Genomic DNA, 23,288 nt, shown 5'->3' with positions numbered 1-23,288 from the left:
CATCAATGCATTTGGAGTATAGAGGCCTTTCAAAGACTTAAGCTCTCAGTAAACTCACTACATTATGGATAAAGTGTACCGGCTTGGGCTACTGCCCGGGTGGTAGATGACAACAAACCACACTAGGAGAGTCTAGGAGATATTCAGCTCATAGGCTAGCTTAGATAGTATATACTGCCCAGGTGCTAGGCTTTCCACTCGAGGTTCGACTCACAGATAGGCATCACACACTTTTCCAGCCCTTCAATAGTCCTATTCACTAGCAGTCTTTTAGTGTCATTTAAGTGAAATTGGGTAGTCAGCTGGTCTGCTTCTTTCTAGCTCTTACTATTGTCGTCCCCCAACCATCGGAGACCTTTGTTATTGACCTATCCGACTATTTCTCTCCAAAAGGAGTTCAAGAGTACTCCTACTTTGGAGAGCCACAGGGACCACTGTGTTCTGGAGTTTTGTAAATATCTGGTTAACACTCCCCACTTCAAAGCCTCCGCTGCTTTGGTACACTTGCGCACTAGCTCACTTGTTGTACCACCTAGTCTCAAGCTGGACCATCTAGGGGCCAATAATTTGTCATGAACTTCTCTCTGGCATGTCGGGCCAAAGTGGTCCGAATCCTCTGATGTAGCCTCCATCGATGCTGTGTAGTCCTCCGCAGTCGTGGGCGTCTCGATCTCCCTAGCTCACTCGCTCGATCGATCAGTGTACCTCTGGTGTGAGGCGACAAGATCTACTGTGGTAGTAGCTCCTCTGGTGTCCAGTGTCTGCTCTAAAGAAGTTTGTGATGCGTCTCTGAGACTGGCTAGCCTCTCCTCTCATCAAGCTCTCTCTGTGTCTGCGCAGCTCGAGCAAAAACAAACCCAGGCATCTCTGATCCTCGTACCTCATGACTCTGAAGAGTGGTCCAAAGCCTTCTTTGAACAAGCAATGGAAGCGGCGTTCTATCTCGTAGTAGATGGGGCAGTGGCATGTGTAGTGTAACTCTGTCTCAGGCTCCATGCCACACAAGGTGCATGTCCTGGCCTTTGCTGGCACTCCGCTGTCTCTCCCAGTCTCGATCCACAGCTGGTATGAAGATGTGCGTATCTGGCCAATAGCACACCGTATCCCATGAGACAAGTGGGTGTCCATGTATCTGGGCCTTGTCACAAAACCGGATGCTCTCTGTAGAAAGCCATCTTCGTGTCCAGCTCCTGTGCTGGCTGTACCCATGTCCTCGTGGTGTCTAAATGAATTAGGTCCTGGCGGATGAGCCTGGTGGTCTCGGACTATGTAGGGTGCATCCAGTGAGTACTCGAAGGGGGGCAATCTGTCTATACTGAATCCATGTGCCTGGAACCATGACGTCATCTCCCCATACCAGCATGCTGGGTCTCCCTGCCTGGCTAACTGTCGAGAGGACTCAAGTGCACGGTGGGCGTATCTGTCTCTGGGAAGTTCCCACAAGCGGTGTAGGAAGGAAACAGATCTGGTGAGCGCCTCAACTACTAGTGGGGGGGCAGCTATCTTTGCTTGGATAATGGCACGTGGTACTGAAGCCTTGGCTCTAATGAGCCGCGAGATCATGGAGACCAGAGGCTTCTCCATGTCCCCCCATCCATCAGTACGACTTGTTCTCCCGTGATGATCCAATGAAGGCCCCCATATCTCAGCTCCATAGAGCAATACAGAAGCCACCAAAGTGTCATAGAGCCAGAGCTTTGTTTGAGGCTCTTGAAACTGAACCTGTGAACACATCCTCTCCAGTCTCCCCAATGTCGAATGGGCTCTGGTCAATCTAGTCTCTGCTGCTCTCCTCAAAGAAAATGCAGGTCCGCTAAAAACGACTCCAAGGTAAGTGTAAGTATCTGTATATTCCATTGTCTCCTGGCCATATGTGAATGCGGGCGCTGACCTCCTGATCCACTGTGGGGTGGTATTAAATACCATGACCTTGGTTTTACGAAGGTTGACAGACAAGCCACTCTCATGGGCTAACCTATGCAAAGCATCCAAGTGACGTTGCATCCCCTCCGGAGATTCGGAGATCAACACAATATCATCAGCATATAACAAAAGTGGAATCCATGTCCCTGCCAACTGTGCACCTCTATCACCATCGCTCTCAATGTAGTCAGAAACCTCATCCACATACATACCGAATAGAGTAGGAGAGAGCGGGCAGCCCTGCTTCACCTCAATATTGGAGTGACCGGTGTAGATAGTCCCTCAGGGGTGTGTACATGCCCTACTACTGATCTGTACAATGCCACGATCCCCCAAATGAGCTCTATGGGTACTCCCATCTCCTGTAATCTGCGCATCAATCTAGCTCTGGGTACTGTGTCAAAGGCTTTGCGGAAGTCTACAAAGCTACAATAGATCCGCCTCCCATGAGATCTGCCCTCCTCGATGATGGCCTTGATTGTCAAGATATGGTCAAGAGTAGAGAAGCCTCTCTTGAACCCTGCCTGCCTAGTTGCACGCCTTCCCTCCATAGGGTCTCCTGACTTGAAGATAGGTACAATCGTAGATAGGCTCCAAGTATCAGGCAAGCCCTCACACATGGCACGGTTAAACATAACTGCTAGAAGCTTTGCTAGTAGATCTTTGGCATGCATGAAATGCTCAGCCACTAAGCCATCATGATCATACGCTCTCCGAGTCCTCATCATGTCTATGTTTTTCTTCACCATCTCAGTGGTGAAAAAAGCACACGTGTGTGGGCATGGATCGGGGGGGTCGGGAAGGGGCGGCTGTCCAGGTACTGTGTACAAAGATGATGCGTACTGACCCTAGGTCTGTGTAGTAAGGGGGTAATGGGGGGGGTGGGGGGGGGGGGGGGGAGGGGGGGGGGGGGGTGGGGACTGCTCATGAAAGAGCCGCCACGCCTCTTGCGAGTCTTGGACTCAAGAATAGTGGTATAATGATCCTGCTCTAGTCGAGCCAAAATGTGCCCTCTTTTTTCGCCGCACCAGGCGTCGAAAGTCAAATCTGTGTGAATGTCTGTGTGGTTGAGATGATGTCCCTTAAAAGCACCTCCCTCTGAAGTCTAGCTCTAGTCTGGCGGCACTCCTCATCATACCAGCTGTTTTGAGGCATGCTTCCTGAACGGCGTCTTTGCTTAGGCTGGGTGTGTGGTGGTTATGCCTCTGTTGCTGCATCATGTAATGTCTGTGTCAGTATATTAGTAAGCTCCTCTAGAGGTCGCCCTGGTTCCTCAGTGCATAGGCGTCTGTAGATCCCGTCTACGTATACATAATCCGTCTCCCGCGTGAAGGTGTAGCGAGTAGGGGCTGCTACTCGTGGAATGTGTGCTACACTGAATTGGAAAGAGATGGTCAGCGACACATAGCATGATCCACTGCCACCCCCACAAGTCTGGGCCCAACTATGAGATCCTGGATACTAGAGATGAGGCTCGGCTGTGCCATGACATAATCTACCGTGCTGGCTCCATGTCTCTGTGGGAAGCATGTGAAGCCTCTCGCAGCGGGAAATCTTTGTAGGCCATTCAAGATGGCCCATCCATGTGCAGTCCCCATGTCTATCAAGTGCCGTGCATACTGAGTATGTTGTCCATCCTGTGATATCCTGGATAGGCCCGTCTGTGCAACATCCAACTCTCTTAGCATCTCCTCTGAAGTATCATTAAATACCGTCTGATGATGGGTAGTCCTTGCATTGAAGTCCCCTAGAATGATAATGTCACCATCTCTAGAGAATTCCCATATGTCATCATCCAAAATAGAGAAGGGGGACTATCGGGGAAAGTAGCAAATGGCAATGTAAAGATATCTACCAGTCTTTGCTCTCAATCTCACCCACATGTACCTAGCTTGTTCATCCCTACGAGCTGTATGTATCAATGGTTGCAACTCCTCCCTGAATAACACTGCCACTCCTCCTAAGCTCCGCCCTCTGTGCTCTGATCGTGTCTCCTGTCTACAAACTGTCTCCCATTTGTATCCACTAATGTGAGGCATAGACTGCCAAGGGGCTTGATGTGTCTTAGAGTAGAAGATGATGTCTCTCCCGGTAAAACTCACCCACATCAAGACGCATAGATCCATTACAATTCCAGGTAGCAACTTTGAGTGTGGTCCCATAGGTCTCACACCGTCATATGGAGCGTGGCTCCAATATCACCACTCTTCTCTTCGTCCACATTATCTTTGTCTTTAAGGCGGCAAATTCTCACATGTAGAGAGTGCACGCGCCTTCTTTGCTCCTCTTGCAGTGTCAGGTTAATTATGGTGGATGTGGACGTTGTTGTTTCCTTGCTTTTCCCCTTCTTGGCAACCTCAATCCATTTCTCGGCCTCATCTGCCTTCTTTTGAGCCTTTGTGATAACGTCCACCCAAGAGGTCGTCATTTCTTTGTGTTGCTCTTCCCCCTCTTTGATGGCTCGCACTTGTTCTTGATCGTGTTGAGCTCTTCTATTACTGAAGGTTGCAATTCTCCTTCTTCAAGCGTGTTTCATGAGCGTGCCTTGGCGAGGTCCTTCTTGAGTGATGCAATCTCTCCGTCTTGGGCCGTCATCCGATCTCCCATTGCCGTGATCTTGCTTTCTTGGGCCGAAACGCGATCCTTGAGCATTCTTATTGTCCCTAATAGTTAGCGGTTGATATTGTTAATGGTTTCGACCATTTCTTCTTTGCACTTTGAAACTGCATCTTCTAAGGGGTCGGCCTTATCATTTTGCTTCCTCATGTTTGATCGGTGTCAAAAAACGAGAGAAGAGAGAAGATTGACCTACACGCACAAGTGCTTCCACATTATGCATACATGTTCCACACTAAGCATACATGGTGTGCATTTCTTACAATTTCTGCACAATGCGATCAAAATGACCAAAAAATTCCGTTTTATGCAATTCTGCAATTTTCTGCCAATTCTGCAATTTTTGAAAATCAGCAATTTCCTGCACTTTCTGAATTCTGCGATTTCCTATAAAATCCTTTGTAAATTTTTTGAAAGTTCTGCCAAAAAGATTAAATTTTTTTCCTGCGAAATTCTGATTTTTGATTTTATTGGCCACTGTACCTGCTGATCCTTGGGGGGGGGCGGGGAGGAGTGGTGGCGGGGTGGTTACGCGAGGGGCTATGGCGAGGGGGGGGCTTATGGGAGGAGGTTGAGGAGAGGAGAGAGAGAGAGAGAGAGAGGAGAGAGAGAGAGAGAGAGAGAGAGAGAGAGCGAGCTTTTTAACGTCTATGTGAGGCCGAAGTTGGCCCATGAGACAAATCAAGTATACACGTGTGTATGTCCTTTGTCCATCGGAAAAGGCAAAATACTTCAAACTGGTACAGATTAATAGAGAGAAGGACGTCTGGTGGGTGATGAAATCTATGGGGATGGGTGGAGCTCTAGTACTAGGAGTAAGTGCATGTCTGACGTCTGGTGGGTGATGAAATCTATGGGGATGGGTGGAGCTCTAGTACTAGGAGTAAGTGCATGTCTATATGTTGAGGGAAGTACAACCATGCAAATGCATCAATCTAGCTAGCTCCATCTTGTGCTAATGGGGGGTGTAAAATGTAGTACATGGGAGGGTTGGGAGCAAGGGCTGCCCTGATGAACGCCTCTTGGCGAGCCATCGTTTGGATTCGTCTCTCCTCGGCATCTCGATGTGCTCGAGTTCGGATCTCCTCGATCTGTTTGCAGTGGAGTCGTTGGACCTGGCCTTTGGTAGCCCGCGGGCGTCGTCGGGCGTGGCTTGCCTCAGCCTGCTGAAGGGTCACTCCCCTCTATGGGTCTGGGAGTGGGAGGGGTGTAGCTTTCTGAAAGAAATCTGTAAGCTGACACCCCCCCCCCCCCCCCAAGGGTCTCTATAGGTGGGTGCAGAAGTGTGTCCCTGTGCCTCTGTATCTCTAGCAAGTAGTGCCCCAACTATCTTTGATCTTGAGAGTGCATGATATCTCGGAAGGTAGGCTGTCTTGTGAATAGGGGATCGTATCAACCCCTAATATCCGCATAAGCTTTGCATTTGCAAACAAAATTCTCCTCGCTCTCCATTTCCTCTCTGCATACTCTACACACTCTCTCCTCCATGGGAATGTCATGAGCTTGCCCCACCTCGATCTCTAGTCTGTGTGATGACACTTTGAGCTGACCAATTGCCACTCGTGAGCTGTGTGGCATGTAGGTGTCATCTTCCGCCGGAGGGGGGATGTGATCCAAGTCTGTTTGATATAGAGCTGCCAGAGATCCTGTCGGATCACTATGTTTCTCTCACTGCGCGAGAGATGAAGTTGGTGGGGGGGGGGGGTGGGTCAAGGTCGTACTGGAAAGGTGGCCAACTCTCTAGCCTCCAGGTCAAGGCCGTGTGCTCCGAACCATGCTCTAATTTGTGTGTACCATGCTCTGTCGTATCCGGTCTCTGATATCTGTATAGTTGACTCAAATGCTCGTCGTGTGAGTCTGTCGATCGGGAGCTATCGCACTCTTTGGATGAAGCAGACTGTTTGGAAGAGTGCCTCCACTACCGGGGGGGGGTGGCAAGCTCTGCCTTGATAATGTCCAGCGGCACTGTGTGCTTACCTCGAAACATGCGAGAATTCATATAGATTTGTGGTCTCTCAATCCGTGCCCATTGGCTATCTGTCAATCCGGGTGCCCACACTGCTGCTGCATACATCAGGGCTAGAGTGACTAATGTGTCGAATAGCCACCCTTGCGTGCGAGGCTCCACAAAGTGTCATGCATGAAACGGCTGTGTCGACATGCCGTGCATGAACTGCCTGTGTGTCCCCCTATGTGTCCACTTGCCATGCATGAATTGCTTGTGTGTCCAGTAATGTGTCCACCTGCCATACATGAACTCCTCCCTCAGCCTGCCATGTTAGCAAGCACCTGTCCATGTCAGCAAGCTCCTCTCCATATCTGCAAGCTCCTCTCCACCTCATCCGACAATGGAAGCTCCTTGCCACATCATAGAGTTGCTCAAGCTCCTCAAGGAAAGGTTGCTTTGCAATTTGTGACATTCCCCCCTCTTAAAGAAGACTAATCGGCCTCGATTATACCTACACAATTGAGCAAAAGATGAATAGACATTGGCATCAAGCAGTCATGCATGTGAGCATGTGAACACAAATGCTGTAAACATTTCTAAAAGAACACAACCGTCACTACTATGTTCACACATCGGTTGATCTGTTGACAAGGGAGGGGAGTGCTCTGCACTATGCAGTAGGCATCGCACGATATCAATTGCTTTTTCCCTGTGAGGTTTGGGAAGGTAACAAGGTATAAATCTCAAACCTTATCTACCAATTCACCCTCCCCTTCATCCAAATTATTTGGCACCACCAAGACACTTGGCCCACCAAATAATTCAGAAAGATATACCCTTTTACTTGTCCTATTCTCGCAGATACCTATCCAAGCGAATTACCATTAAGAATTTGAAGACGAGTTTGTGGATCTGTCATGATCCTTCTTTCAAAAACAAATTGAGAATCCTTCATAAATATTCATGTGTGGCTTTCACCAACAATAGCTTCTTTGTTAGAAGAACCTGACCCAAAAGAGTTCTTGATGTATCTTGGCACATATTTTTGTTAACTTTGTAACTATTGACGCATGTGCACGTGAAATTGACCAGTCCGTGGGCTTGACATACTGCAAGATTTTTGCCCTTATATTGTGAGTACAGCTTCTTCGCCGTGGGTCAGTCATTACATGATTCTTATGATGCCAAGGCAATCCAACAAAACATCACACCCTTCCAAAGGCATGATGTGAAAACCTTCTTGTCCAGCATAACCTTGGACGTGCATCTCGAGTTTGCCGATCAAGAGAATAATTGCCACTTCATGGCCTGGTGCCGACAAAGTGGCATCCAAATGTGGCCCCATCTCCTCCAGCTTCACTCCAAGCTTTGTTGCTACTTTGGGAGAGAAAAAGGATGCGTTGGCCTCATTGTCGAAGAATATCAAGGCCTCTTGATAGCTGATCTTGTTAGAGTTCCTATCTGGTGGTGGCTCTTGTATCTCCCAGGAGAAGATTAGGGAGTGAGGGCATGCCTAGCCGTATCTTACTTAGACATACCTGTTCTTGGCGATGCATTCCACAGTGTTGCCCACCCGGTAAGCTAGCATGAGGCGGGACCCCCTGTTCCTAGGGTTTCCCGGGGTGAGAGTCTCAAGTGTTTTGTAGTTGTGCTACTAAATGTGCGTCTTAGGTCACTTTTAGTAAGTTCACTCATTTTTTAGCATTTTTAGGCCATTTTATGGGATCGTGAGGTTTTGCAGTAGCTAGGGCACTTGGGATTTGCCTATATATGCAAGGCTCCCCCGCACCCCCCCCCCCCCCCCCCCCCCCCCCCCCCCCCCCCCCCCCCCCCCCCCCCCCCCCCCCCCCCCCCCCCCCCCCTCGCCCCTTCTTTGTACTTTTTGGTATGTGTTCAGTGCAGAGCTACCAGTGTTATGGGCCGCTCTCTCTCTCTCTCTAGCGTTTTTCTCTCTCTAGTTTCCTACAAGGTTAAAACTCTCTTCTTCTTCTTCTCCTCTAGCGTTTCTCTCTCTAGAGTGTTGATTTTTCTCTCTCCTCTCTCTAGCGTTTTTTTGCAAATCAGCCCTAGCGTTTTCTCTCGCTCTTGCAGATTCGAAGCGTTCTCTCTTCCTCTCTCTAGTGCCCCCCCCCCCCCCCCCCCCCCCCTGCTTGGACACCTTACATGGCGAGTTCCCTTGCGATGTGTGCACCTGTGCCCGTTCGGTGGGCTGTACGCGGTAGGAGTTCGTCTACAAGGAGATCTATCGTGATAGATCCGAGATCCATTGGCTGCCTGGTCCCGAGAGGAGGTTTTCTCGCGGTTGTAGACGAGATCGCTGCCCGATTCACCCTTTTCCGCTGCACCTTTGACATGGTATCAAAGCCACGACATGCTCTTGAATCATATTGGTGGTGTTAAGTTTTTGGTGCTGAATTTTCTCGACGAAAAGAGATGGTTTGCTGTTTGTTTTTGCGTTTTTCACTACTCATTTGAGGCTAATTTCGGTTGTACTGGGAAGATATAATTCCTCTACCTTGACTTAGCCTAGTCACATGCCCAAGTTCTCTCACACGATAGAAAGGAGTGATAATTCTGACATGAACTCAGTTCGTGATGAAGAAGTACAACCTGAGGTAGCAGATGGTGGTGGAGAACCACCCGTCAACGAGGAGTGAGTAGATTGCTCCCAGTTCTAGTTCGGAGGTGATCAACCAATCAAGATACCTACCCTCCCTACCTTTCACTAGGATCGGCAATTGAATGGCGACAACTATGCCTTTTGGAAAGCGACAATGATTGCGGTCTTCGACTCTTACGAGCTTGGAGGTTTTGTTTCGAGCGACTTTCAAAAGCCAAAGGATCCTTTGGGAGCGAAGTTATGGGAGCGTGTCAATGCTCTGATCCAATCTTTCATAATCCTCAATAGTACACCATCTGTCATCGGTCACATTCGATTGATGAAGGACGCGAAGGTGATTTGAGATCGGCTTTCTTCTCTTTACGATTGTGTCTCTCCAATGAAGTGGATAACCTTAGAGGTAACTCGACCATCTAGCTTTTGGCCCAGTTACCTCCTTGTTATACCAATTTCTATTCTTTGATGATTACCAATGGCCGGCTGAATACTATTTCTTGGACGAGATTGTTCCAATGGTGTTGGATCAGGAGGAGCGGTTCAATACGGGGAAGAGAGCATGCTCCGAAGCCTTGGCCGGTTCTTCCAACAACAACAAGAAGCAGCAGCAGCAGGGTAAGAAGAGAAGCAACAACAATCCAAACAAGAGTGATGTTGAAAAGGATGCCTTGAATGCGGATCGGCATTGCAATCATTGTGGGGAAAAAGGCCATTGTTGGCGGAAGTGTCGGAAGCGAGTTGGAGATGCTTCGACTGCTACGGCGGCGGCGGTGCAGTCACCGACCTTTGTTCATTTGGAGATTCTACCCTTAGAGGATACTCTAGGGACATGGGAGGTTGAGATGGCTCTTGCTATTCGAGATGGTCGTAATTGGATTCTTGATAGTGGTGTCTCACGACACATGACATGCAACGACACTGCGGTACTATTTTGATTGGCGACAAATCTGATATTCCTATTCACAAGGAGTGTTCCATGGAGTTGATTCCAGATGGTAGAGGGGGTATGCATACCTCCAAGGTTCTATCTGCTCTAAAGCTTGGATTTCATCTTATGTTTGTGCACGAGGTGTGCAAGCTGGGCATGGAGGTGATTTTCACAAAGGATGCGGTGTTTAGTTGGGATCGAGACTCCGACAAGGATGTCAGAGGGGGCAGAGTGGAGAATGGTCTCTAAAAGCTACATGCTCTTTCTTCAACAACGAGGATACATACAGGTGACCTATGGCATTATAGGTTTGGTCACTTGAACAATGATGCTCGTCGGCTTGCTTTTTGTAAGCAGATCCTAAAGGCTTACCAGATGTTCGGAGTAAGCATGGGAAATGCATTACTTACATTCATGGGAAGCAACATAGACAAGCCGTTATGAAGCACTCTACATGCCGAGCTACTACAATTTTGTGGACCTATGTAGAATCCTTCCCTAGGCACTGCTCTTTACTTCATGTTGCCGGTGGATGACTTCAGCCGCTTTACCTAGGTATATTTTCTACAGCAAAAGTCAGAGGCATTTGGTTTTTTCAAGGATTTGCGTGCTCTTGTGGAGAAGGAGAGCAATGAAGTGTTGAAGACAATTTGATCGGCCAAAGGTGGGGAGTTTAACTCCAAAGGGTTGCAGCCTTCGCCGATGGTGGGAGACCCCTCAACTCTCGAGGTGGTGGGCGTCTAGATCTGCCTAGCTCAATGGCTCGGTCAATCAATGTACCTCTAGTGTGGGTGGGCTCTGAGATCTACTGTGATGACTGCTCCTCTGGCTCTCCCCTGGCTCGTGTAAAGAAATCTGTGATTCGTCTCTGAGACTGTCTCTCCCCTGATGTCCTCAGCAAGCTCTCCCTAAGTCTGCACAGCTCTAGCAGGAACAATCCGAGACATCTCCGATGGAGTGGCGGAGCTCCCCTCTTACATTGCACCGACCACCAAATAGGTGCCCTTGGCGGTATTTCTTTATTGTATTAATGTTCAGCTAAAAGTACAATGAGCTCTCCAAGAGAATTGACGACAGGAAATAATGTAGAATTTTGCAGCTCTTTAAATTGTTGTGTGTGTGCATAGTTAGGAAATTATGCCATGTGTCTAGTTCTGCCTTTTGCAACTCAGTTTAGAGAGGGAAAGAGGTGCCCACGAATTTTCTAGAGACTTCTATAGCCTTCTTGTGGGGTCACTTGGCCATGTGGGGGCCTGTGTGTCCTCTTGCCATGCATGAAGCTACTGCATGTTCTCTTGCCATGCATGAACTGCGTGTGTCCACTTGCCATGCATGAACTGCCACCTCAGCCTGCCATGTTAGCAAGGACCTCTCCAAGTCAGCAAGCTCCTTTGCATGTAAGCAGCACCTCTCCGTGTCTGCAAGCTCTTCTCCACCTCATCCAAGGGTGGATCCTCCTTGCCACGTCATCAAGCTTCTAAATTTTTTTTTACTCAGTTAGCAATTTGTGACATTCAGGCCAAAGCTAAAGCAAGCACGTGTAAAATCACTTTTATTTTGGATGTGTAGGAAAACCTTAATGACTATCAGAGCTTTCCCAGCATCAAAAGGGTTTAGAGCTACTGCAGTGTTCTCAACAACTTTTAAAACAAGTTATTTTATCTTGTTTGAGCACAAATTTAGTTAAGCCGGCAGCAGGCACTGTGTGGTGTATGAATCTTTTGTTTTGAGCTGGTGAGCTGGGAAGGAAGCACTTCTTCTGGACTTTGAAGTCGTCACCATGTCTGTTGATCTAGGGGGCACCCCCCTATGGTGGACCCTACATATATGCTTTCCCTGTGTCTTTCATCTGTCCTTGTACTTCAAATGGGTCTTCTTTTGGCACATGGATGCCTTTTAGTGCACTTGTTACCACCCTCGCGCAGCGGGATGATTTCTGTTCACAAATTAACTTAGAGAAAAGATTGATGCTCTGGTAACTGTGATCTATGACTGACTTTTACTTGGCTGGACCTTCCACTAAATCTATTCCAGCATTTTGTTGAGAGATTTTTGCAACCAGGGATGTCTGCAGATGTTTCTACACCACCTTTACTTCATGGATTGTCTCTTGCATCAATTCATAAAGTAGTTTATCTTTATCAATGCTGCATTCGTGAATCGAGAGTTTCAAACAATCTATTCTGGATGCCAGGTGGGAGCAATTCCTCAGGGCCTTCCCCAATTTTTGGTTCCAAAACATTTTGACAAAGTACCAGATTTAATAGGAACGGCTTTTCTCATCTCCGGTGTTGCAATCTTGGTGGGTTAAGTGCACGCTTGATAATTGGACAGATAGTTTCTGTCTTCTCATGTTGTTATAATCATGTAGGTCAGTAAACCTTCTGGTTTGTTGTTTTTCAGGAGTCTGTGGGTATCGCTAAAGCGCTTGCAGCCAAACATGGATATGAAATCGATTCTAACCAAGAGGTTAGCTTCATCACTGTTGTAGTAATATTGTTAGGAGTCCTTCTTACTTAAAATAATTGGACATCGTTGTAAAAATCCATTTTGGGAAGGGTTCAAGTAGAATAGCAGATTCAACAACAAAGTGTAATGATTCAGTCCACTTGGATATGCCCATACCCAGCACTGCGTCACATATGAAGTTGCAGCACCGACACGAAGAAACAAGATTTTCTGTTCTGTGCCTGTTACGGATGTGAGAAAGGTGTTTTGTTGAAACTGCATCTTTATAGAGGGGCTTCTAAATTTCTTATTTCTATTTTTTTGGTCTTTGGCTCCTTTGTAAGGCAATGGGAAACCCCGTGTGCCCAAACATAGGAACCTTGCCAACCTTGATCTCCATCTTGAAATCTATTATGAGATAGCAAGCTTTTACACAAATATGGAATTGGCATGTACTATACTGAAGTAGCCAGAAGAGCACACACCTTTCTTTTTCCAGATGGTAGTGAATATGTTATTCACTAGATATTGTTTTGATAATAGCAGTTACTACTGTTCTCTAATATGAGCAAGGTCTTGAAAGTACCCAGAAAAGCAAATTTGAAGTAGAGCCTGGCCTAGCATGCCGTATCCCTAGAACATCCCTAGAGCAAGGTCTTGAAAGTACCCAGAAAAGCAAATTTGAAGTAGAGCCTGGCCTAGCATGCCGTATCCCTAGAACATTCAAGAGATTGTAATGTCAAAAAGAAATATTTCGATCAGCATGAACATGTCATGCTTGTGATAGAATGGGCTGACTCACTGTGTTTTTTTTTCCTGCTAGCTTATTCACTTTGATACAATCAAGAAATTCCTCATGCATATTGGATTCCAGCTACAGAAAGTACTAGAGTCAAATGCACGTAACCAAAAGGAGCCACTTCCACTCCATTTTGAATGTCTGAATACAATTTTGGCTCCTTCACATGTTGTGATGCTTCAGACAATGCAAACCTCATGCATGGGAGCAGGAAGATTCTATGAACATATAGCATACCTTTTATTAGCTATTTGTTTTAGCAGGAAAAACAAGGATCTTTTCTGAACAAATAACCCAAAAGGTTTTTCTGTTGCCTTGGTATATAAGCATCAAAAGGTTTAGAAAACAAAGCGGGATTATTGGAATTGCTTAGAACAGCCAAGTGGCTTTATCAGGGATACAGTATTCGTTGTCTAGGATGTCCATAGTACGTTGAAAAGGAACATAACTATGGGAAGTTTATAAATATTTGAAAGGAAGGGGTGAATGTAGCATGCTATGAAGAGGACATAGGCGTCTTCTTAGTTTGAATCTCCATACTAGTTAAATGTAGCATGCTATGAAGAGGACATAGGTGAAACATGGTCTTCTTAGTTTGAATCTCCATAGTACTTATAGGACATTCATTGTATGGCAGGTGTTGGGCATTTGGTATTTCTGTGCAAGATCATCTTCATGGGATCATCTCAAGTTGGAATGAAATAGATTTCTGATCCTTATGATTTGAACTGGGTAGTTACTTGCCAATGCTTTAAATTAGAGGGTGGGCTGTCTTGTCGCAGAAGGGGGTGGCCGGAACTCTTCACGTGGGATTTTATTTGATGATCGCTCTTCAAGTTTGATTCTCTACCTAACATACACTGTATGGTGCCCAAAATCTCTCATCATGCAAAGTTGTTTTTGGCTCTTCCAAGTCCTTTCAAGTGCTTCAATAGTTAGTATGAAGTGCTTAAGAACTATAGGGAGGTTTTTTCTTTGGTTCCTTGTTATATATTGATGTCTACTTGACCGTTTCCATCTTTCTAAATTGCGATCATGGAGCCAATTTCCATTCAGATGACACAGAAACTGATGTTGTTTGGCAGCTTTTTGGCCTTGGTGTTGCAAACGTGTGTGGATCCTTCTTCTCTGCCTACCCGACTACAGGTATTTGTCCGTTTTTTGCTTGCTTCTGGCATCTGTAATGTTAGGTTACCAAGTAGATCATTTTCAGCTTTTCCTGATTCTCATAATTTGCTTCCTGTCTTCAGATTTGAACTTAGTTTCTCCTTGGTTGCCTCTGTGTATGCTGTTCTTGCAGCGCTTGGTTGTTTTAGCTTGTGCTTGCTTTTTCTTCTCTTAATTGACGTGGTAATGACATTGCTAGAGGACTACATGTCTGTTAAAACCTGGCACAGATAGAGTAGGAGAGTGTGCACTGTGCATGTATGTGCTTGCATGTGTCGTTTGTCTTTGCTTGTGTGTGTTTGCATGATATGTGCATTTGTATGTATCAAACCCTAAGCATGTGAACACATACTTTCATTGCTGTCATAGTTATTGTTTTCACTTTCATGCTTTCATAATTATTGTGATTGGCAGGCTAAATATTTCCAATCATTTGCAACATGTAAAACGATAGTTTTTAAATGCTTTGAAGTAGGCTTTTGTCTCAAGTTCTCAAAACATAGCTTTAATTGATGTTATTTTAATGAAAGCTTTAGAACATGGTTTTAGTTGTTGGAAAAGAACTGAAAAGAACGTTCCCTAATTGATGCACCACATGTACTGAGAACAACGGAGAGAACTTGTAGCAACAAGCTAGGAACCTCCTTCTTGTGTGGCCCACCCCAAGAGGAGGATACACTCAAGTGTTCAAGGGCAAGAGCCCTAGCAATGTTAACACTAGGTGAGCACAAGGTGTCCCTTTAGAGGGGACCCAACGGAGGATTTGAACCCACAACCCGTAGGTTAAGAAGCCAAAGCCTTACCATTAGACCAACTCCTTGGGGACATGGTCACTATATCATTAATACCCCATGTATTTTAAATATTACATGGTCACTACATCATTAATACCCCACGTATTTTAAATATTGAATTAATATAGCCTCAAATCAATCCATGCATTACTATTGAACTTCGGCTTCATTTTGTAACAAACTAACTCAAGGCTGAAGATTTGCACATATAGAGTAATATCTATCGCCGGGTTTAATAGAAAATTGACATTCAATAATGCAAGAGCTAGTGGCTCTCAAGCACTGATGGTGGTGCACATGATGTAATCATCGTTGATCATATCCTAGTCTTAAAGATCACATGCATGAGCTCCCTCAAATTTGACCTTTATCTTTGTTGAACTCTAAGCAAATCACCTAGTTGTTGCAAGCAGAACATCAATTTTCCTTTAAATAATAATCACCTAGTTGCCCAATCATCTTGGAACCCCTTTGAGTGCATCACGTCAGCTCTAGCTTTATCTGGCATAATTCTAATGAACTCATTATAAATTTGCAATGGTATAGAGTCTAGAGATGGGATAAAGTCAAAATGTGCTTTTCTCTATTTTTGTGGCTATTGCAATCAGTCAATGTCAGCATAACGTGTAAGTTACAACTCTTAACTCACATTCCGCCTATACTTTGGGTGCCCTATTTATTTTTGTAGGATTGTGGGGTAATTTGCCCTACCTACACTTGTGACTCCTATATAGACAGGGGCACACGGTAGGCTAGGAGCACTTTGTCATTTGAATCATGGCTCTTTGTGGTTGATGGTGGGTTTGGGCAGCTTCCAGGTTTCACAGGCTTTGCAGGTTTTCGATTTAGAAAGTTTAAAGGTTAACAGAATGATAGGCAGTTTTAGGTTAATGAATGCTTTGCGTGCACTGGCAAGAGTTTGATTTTTGCTAGTGTAGCATTACTTGAACTTGAAATCAGACTTAATATGCCACTTCTTGCTCATCCAGGATCCTTCTCCAGGTCTGCTGTCAACAATGAAAGTGGAGCAAAGACAGGACTGGCAGGAATCATAACGGGAGCAGTAATGGCAGCTGCACTTATTTTCTTGACCCCAGTGTTTGCACATGTACCCCAGGTATTGTCAAGTTTACATTAGTCTATGCCAGTAAGTAAATCTTCCCTGAAGCTGATCAAACCAAACAAATTATTTAGAAAGTTTGCTTTCCTATGGTGACAGAACAATGCTTCATACTGCTTAGCCAGGTGAAGTCTATATTAGTATTTACTTTGATATGCTGACACCAGAACCAGTAAGTTTTAAAAAAGCTGCAGTGAGTGACTTAAGATTCTTGTTAGTTTGTATCTGAGTGAGATTGAAATAGTATCTGCCACTGATACTGCGTACGTCTTTACAGTGCACCTTGGCAGCCATTGTAGTTTCGGCTGTTCTCGGCTTGGTAAGTGCTAATTCATGTTGTTGTTTCCTTTGGCATCTTGGATTTCACCTCTGATAAAGTTCTGTTCCTTTTTTTTTTTTTTCGCGTAGCATAGATAGACTATGAGGAGCCAATGTTTCTTTGGGATGTCGACAAGAGAGACTTTTTGTTATGGATGGCCTCATTTGTGTTCACACTGTTTTTGGGTATTGAGATTGGTGTGCTTATTGCAGTAAGTTTTACCTTTGAGCTCCAGAAGCACAACGCTTTCTTATTCTTGATAATCGAAAGTAGGCAAAAGTTATGATATACTCTTTGAGAAGGTTTTAGTTTGTTTGTTTGAGCCTGAAAGAGAGATTTTGGAGACCTTTGAAGGTAAGTAACCATAATTTATTTTCTCACGTGTCCAGGTTGGATTATCGCTTGCATTTGTGATATATGAGTCTGCAAACCCACATGTTGGTAAGATTCCACCCACATGACAAATCTTAAACTTGGAATGTGGAGGTAACCAATTGTTTTCTTGTTTGAAATTATGCGCATTTCCATGCATCTTTCTTTCTCGACTTAATGACAATGCCCATACATGTAAAACTTAACATTCTTGTAGAGTTATTTTCTAGGGTTAAGAATTACCTGTAGCACCTGCAGATCGAGCAACGATGCTTAAGTGACCGAGAGACTTGTGTAGAAACCCATTGAAACGTTTTATAGTCGGGTAACAACCCTTGCAGTGAGTAGGTTTTTCCAAATGGATGGTGGCACTACGGGCTAAGGTGTAGGCAGTTAGTGTTTCCTCTGACTGGACAATGGTGCAGGTGTGCGTGATGTAGTTTGTGTCACCAGGAGGTGTATTTTTCCTGTTGCCTTCCGTAAATAAGTATTAGATATATTTATTTTATTTTTTTACTTATTTGTCCCGGAACCCTTGAAAAGGTGCAAGTGGACATTGCATGGCCAGTGTGAAACGGCTGCAGCCAAATGGGTTTCTCACATCGGGGATCTAGGCCGGTCAGACAGGGACTGCCCGGGCCAGTTAGCACTGAATTCTGATGAGTATGGAAGCTCGTGTGTGCCAAACTGGAATCTGGGCCACTCGTCAAGTCACTGCAACTTCATAAGTTGAAAGGGGCTAGTAAATTAACCCACATTGTAGATGTTGGTCAAATGGTAGTCTTCAATGATGGTCAGGAGACCGATAGGGATGCCATGGAAGCATCTCCTAAAATTTAGGGAACTCCTATTTTTGACCGGAAAATGTGTTTGCGTCATTAGCTCTGGAATGACAAGGGGAACATTCTATTGCTTTGCTGCCAAGTCAACTGACGCACCAGTTGAGATATTTTTAGCAGGGAAAGCCCAAACTCGGAAATTGGGCGACGTGTCAGCCTGTGAGCGATTCTGCCACTCTGGGAGGCAAAAACGAGCTGCATATCAACAAAGGGGGCGCCATTTTCAGCCTCAGGTGGATTGTAGCAGGTACAGAAGCTATGGAATGCTTACCTTGCCCTCTATGCAGAGTATGGTGACGGGAGTGATGCCCCGCATGCTACATACTGCTCTCTTTCTCCCCTACGTACAATATGTTATGCCCCACTAGTGGGCTTCTCATTTGACCTATGTACAGTTATGGGGGTTTATGCGCGTTTGCCAAGGCAAGAGCCTTCTGAACAAGAATTGGATTAGCTAATTGCTAATCCCCCACAGGTACGCACAGTTCCATCACGAAAGATTGCGAGTTTGGAGAGTTTTCTCGCGTGAAAACTCGTCCAATTCACAGGGGAACTGTCCCATTGTGTGCGGGATCCCTTGGGACATGCGTAGGCGTGTTCGCTCCGCTAAAAACGATCCGAAACAGGGAATTACAGCCTGCTGTGTTTTTCTGCAGGTTTAGGGTTTCGCACCTAAACTGCAAGGGAACATCGGGGGAGCCTTGTGAGAGCCTTGGGATGCGTGTACTGGCTTTTGGGCTCCCGGCAGTGAAAAACAGAGAATTACAGCCCGCTGAATTTCTGTGACAGCTCACCAGAAAGCTTCTCGATATCGAGGGAATCCGTCCTAGACAGGTGTTTTTGACCTACAGGGGTTTTTGCGCCGTTATGTTGGTGAAATCCGGTCGAAAACCTGCGTTTTCAGCCCTCGCCAGGTTTGGACAGCTTTGTGAAAGCTTGTGCTAAGTGGTCGGAATCGTCTACCTTAATTTGAATAAAGAAATACCGAAAGGGGCGCCAGTCTTTGGGGCCTACAGGGTGTCGGTCTCGTGTGCGCAGTGACATTCTAGTCGCTGGACGCAACTGTGTTCTCTTCCCTTCTCAGTGCTCTGTGTAAAGTTAACAGGTAATTGAAATAGTACCGCCCTCTACGTTGTATAGGCCGGTTATATGGTTCCATCGATGGGATAGTCACTTTTTCTTCAAAAAGTGCAACGTGGATTGTTGTGGGTGAAAGCAACACATAGCTTGTCGATATGGCAGAGAAGAGAGACCAAGTACCTGAAGAGGGATCTTCCTCACATGGCACAGAGAAAATTCCTTCAACTCTTCAAGAAGAGGACAGGTTGTTTAGAACTCAAGTGCGTTGTTGCATGGACATGTTTCAGCAGTTGGCTAACAACCCAAGGATGCAGGAATTCTTACAGGCTCCGACACATGGTTTTTAGCCTCCTACACAGGGCATGACTGAGCCGTTGCAGGAAAAGGAGATTTCCAATGCGCAGAGGACTCATGATGCTCGAGGGAAAGTCCATGTGGTTGAGCAACTAGCGGTGTCCAATGATCCAAAGCAACTTGCTTTAGCTGGACAAGAACCGTTTGTGAATGGTCAAGGGAGCAATGAACAGGCTATGCGTCAGACCCTTCCATTACCTAATACTTATCCTGGTTATTTTGGAGGTGGTTCAGTGTCTCAAGCTATGGCTGGACCTTCCACAGGTTATATGCCAGGGAATGTGTTCGGGACAATGCAAACAGGCATGGGTAACCCTATGTACATGAACATGGGTGTCCAACCAGGTTTTCAAGGTGCGTATGGCCAGTTTCGAGTGCCTGGAACACAATTTGGTATGGCTGGTTTTTCGCAGCCATACATACAAAATGCAAATATGACAAGGAAAACAGTTGATGCAAGTGCTGAATGAACACTCATGGAGCACCACTGCTACAGGCACCTGTTTATGATAATGTGGCTCCTTTGAGTCAGCCTAAGGATTACAAGGAAGGTGGGCAGGGAGTGAAGTTTGAAACTTTCAGAGGAACTGAGGACCAATTAAAGGCTTTGACCTTTATACAGCAGTTCGATGCAGCTTATGCTGGAGGCAACTTCACGGAATCTTCAAAGATACGCAAGGCTGTCACTTTCTTGAAAGGGAATGCGCTCCAATGGTGGACCGCATTGTTGAACCAGGGTCAAGCCCCAACAACGTGGGTCCAATTCAAACAGCTTTTTGCGCCTGCATGGTTGACAAACACTTTTGAAGTGGATGTGATGACAGAATGGCACGAGTTGAATGCTAAACAGTGTGCGAATTTGGAAGAGTACAATAAACAGTTTTGGGCCGCACTGTTGCCAGTCACCTCTTACAGGTTTGTGCCATTGTCAGAATAGATTGAGAAGTACTATTGCGGATTGCCCAAGAAAATCAGGGACTACTGCACAAAGACTACTGTCATGAATATGTTTCAATTGATAGAGAATGCAAGAGTGGCCAACAATCTGTCGAAGGGAGATTCCAATGGATTTAATAGCCACAAGAAAGGGCCCCAGGGCAAACAGTTTTCAGCCAAGGGCAATGTTGCAGCAAAGCCTTCTGAGTCTCCTGCAAAGAAGCCCTCCACTCAAGAAGCTGATACGTCCAAGAAGCAGTCTAAATCTTCTTCGGAACGAGGACAAGGACAAAAAAGGCATTTTTCTGGCAAAACTTTTCAAGAAAGGAAAGCTCTTAGGGAGGCCAAGAAATGCTACATTTGTGAACAAGAAGGACACTTTGCAAATGAGTGCCCACAGAAGAAGTCAGAGGATAAGGATGACAAGTCAGACCATAAAGGGAAGAAGCCAAAGCCGAGTGCAAGACTTGTTCCAGATTTGGTTGGAGATCAGCCAAACACAGATGCCACGGAGCTGTGCAGAGCTTGGGGCAAAGTTAGAGACCAGACAGTGCTGGTTTTCTTTGATCCAGGAGCCCGTGCAAATTTCATATCACCAGAATTGGCATCAAAGTTGGGCATTCGTGCAGAGGAGATGGGTATGACATGCGAAGCAGGTTTGGCATGCCCAAGACATTCAAAGCCTGTTACTCCCATTCTGGGAAAGCTTCGTCTGCACATTCAGAGCTATGTGGATGCGGAAGAATTTCATATTATGCCGCTTGAGGGCTGTGATGTGTTATTGGGTATCCCATGGTGTTACAGGTTGCATGCTATGGTGGATACTTACAACAAAAAGATTACCCTTGTACATAGAGGAAAGACTCATGTCCTTGATGTAAAGCTAAAAGGCGAGTCTGTTCCAGTTGTTTCTGCTTCTGCTATTTCATCTGTAATAAAGAATCATCTTTCTGCGTACTTGATCTTTGCAAAAGAAGTACCTCAAGTTGTATCTAATTTGTCTACCTTAGATAAAGACAGGTCAACTTTTTTGAGTGGTTTCAGTGATTGTTTTTCGGACCCTTTGCGAGGGGAGTTACCTCTTGAGAGACCTGAGGATCATACTATAGATCTTGTGCCAGGTTCTAGTCCACCGAATAGACCACCATACAGGGTTAGTGCAGCCCAGCAGAAAGAGATTATGGGTCAGGTCAACGAGCTTTTAGAGAAGGGGCTGATTGAGCCCAGTTCATCCCCTTTTTGTTCGCCTGTACTCTTAGTGCAGAAGAAGGATGGTTCATGGCGCATGTGCATTGACTATCGCGCCTTGAATAAGAATACTATCAAGAACAGGTTCCCCATACCGAGGATAGATGACATTCTTGATCGGCTTGAGGGAGCGTCATTGTTTACAAGGATAGACCTAAAGAGCGGGTATCATCAGATACGCATTAGACCAGAAGATGTCCATAAGACTGTGTTTAGGACAACATTTGGTCTTATGAGTTTCTTGTCATGCCATTTGGTCTCACAAATGCTCCTGCCACATTTAATAGAATGATGGACAAAATTTTTAGACCACATAGAAACTTCGTGGGTACCTTCTTTGATGACATGATTGTCTACTCAAAGTCTGAAGAGGAGCATAGGGATCACTTGACCGCAGTTTTCAATGAGCTACGCAAGAATAGGCTACTCATCAATGCGAAGAAAAGTGAGTTCTTTTTGCAAGAAATTCACTTCCTTGGGCATATTGTTTCAAAGGATGGGATACGCATGGATCCCGCTAAAGTGGAAGCAATTAGGTCATGGCCAGACTTGAAGTCCGTACATGACATTCGAAGCTTTCTAGGCTTATGTTCCTATTACATGAGGTTCATTCGAAATTTTACTGAGATTGCTTCTCCACTCCATGCACTGCAAGGAAAAGGAGTTACTTTCAAGTGGACAGCCAAGGAAATTTTAGCGTTCAAACACTTGAAAGAGAAGCTGACTTCAGATCCGGTAATTATTTTGCCAGATCTTTCTAAACCTTTTGTGGTTCAATGTGATGCGTGTGGCCATAGTCTTGGTGCAGTTCTAATGTAGAATGGCCGAGTAGTCGCATATGAGAGCAGAATTCTTTTGAAGACTGAAAGGAACTTGCAAGTCTATGAGAAAGAATTGCTGGCAGTAACTCATGCTATCACTAGTTGGAAACACTATCTGCTAGGGGCTGATTTTGTTGTCCAAACGGATCATCAAACCTTGCGATATTTTCTTACACAGAAGAAGTTGTTTGAGAAGCACATGCGATGGGCAAACATCTTGTCAATGCTCCATTTTCAGATTGTGCATGTGCAAGGGAAAAAGAACGTGGTGGCTGATGCGTTGTCACGAAAGCCCCAAATTTCAGCAGCGTCAATTCCGTACCATTGTGAACTAGACGAAATGAAGACACAATATGCTGAAGATTCAGATTTTGCAAGGATCTATGACCACCTTGTTGATGGGCAACATCATGAGCACTTTATGCTTAAGAATGACTTTCTCATGATGCATGGAAAGTTATGCATTACTAAACAGTTACGGCCAAAGATTTTGATGGAAAGTCATGCTCCACCTTATGCTGGGCATCGTGGAATTGATGCGACAGTGAAAGGGGTTGAGGCATTCTTCTATTGGCCAGCTTTGCGTCAAGATGTTGACACATTTGTAAGATCATGCTTAGTATGCCACAAAGTCAAATTTGACAGACAAAAGCAACCGGGATTGTTGCAGCCATTGCCGATCCCTGATAGGCCATGGGAAATCATAGCAATGGACTTTATCTTTGATCTTCCAAGGACGCAAACAGGCAATGATGGGATTTGGACTATCATTTGTAGGTTCAGTAAGCAGGCCCATTTCATTCCTGTTAGAAAGAAGATAAAGCCAGAACACATGGTCAAGATATTCATGAGCAATATCTTTAAATATCATGGGATGCCTCAGTCAATTGTCAGTGACAGGGATCCACGTATGACGAGTCTTTTCTGGAAGGCATTGTTTGAGAACATGGGCACTACGC

The 23,288-nt window shown here is 45.5% G+C and overlaps 1 protein-coding gene across 1 annotated transcript in view; it reads left to right on the top strand.

The window, feature by feature from the left end:
* LOC147463223 (putative sulfate transporter 4.2) overlaps positions 1-23,288 on the top strand; it is a 94,669-nt gene that overhangs the window by 28,554 nt on the left and 42,827 nt on the right. Inside the window, exons 7-13 of the mRNA XM_086487766.1 lie at positions 12,227-12,334; positions 12,436-12,501; positions 14,365-14,425; positions 16,230-16,357; positions 16,638-16,679; positions 16,774-16,890; positions 17,069-17,120. Coding sequence (XP_086343892.1) covers positions 12,227-12,334; positions 12,436-12,501; positions 14,365-14,425; positions 16,230-16,357; positions 16,638-16,679; positions 16,774-16,890; positions 17,069-17,120 — 574 coding nt within the window. The remainder of the gene's footprint in view (positions 1-12,226; positions 12,335-12,435; positions 12,502-14,364; positions 14,426-16,229; positions 16,358-16,637; positions 16,680-16,773; positions 16,891-17,068; positions 17,121-23,288) is intronic.

This window comes from Adiantum capillus-veneris, chromosome 2 (genome assembly GCF_014529385.1).
Source record: "Adiantum capillus-veneris isolate H3 chromosome 2, ASM1452938v2, whole genome shotgun sequence".
NCBI classification, from domain to species: domain Eukaryota; kingdom Viridiplantae; phylum Streptophyta; class Polypodiopsida; order Polypodiales; family Pteridaceae; genus Adiantum; species Adiantum capillus-veneris.
This window is presented reverse-complemented; position numbering and strand designations above follow the sequence as displayed.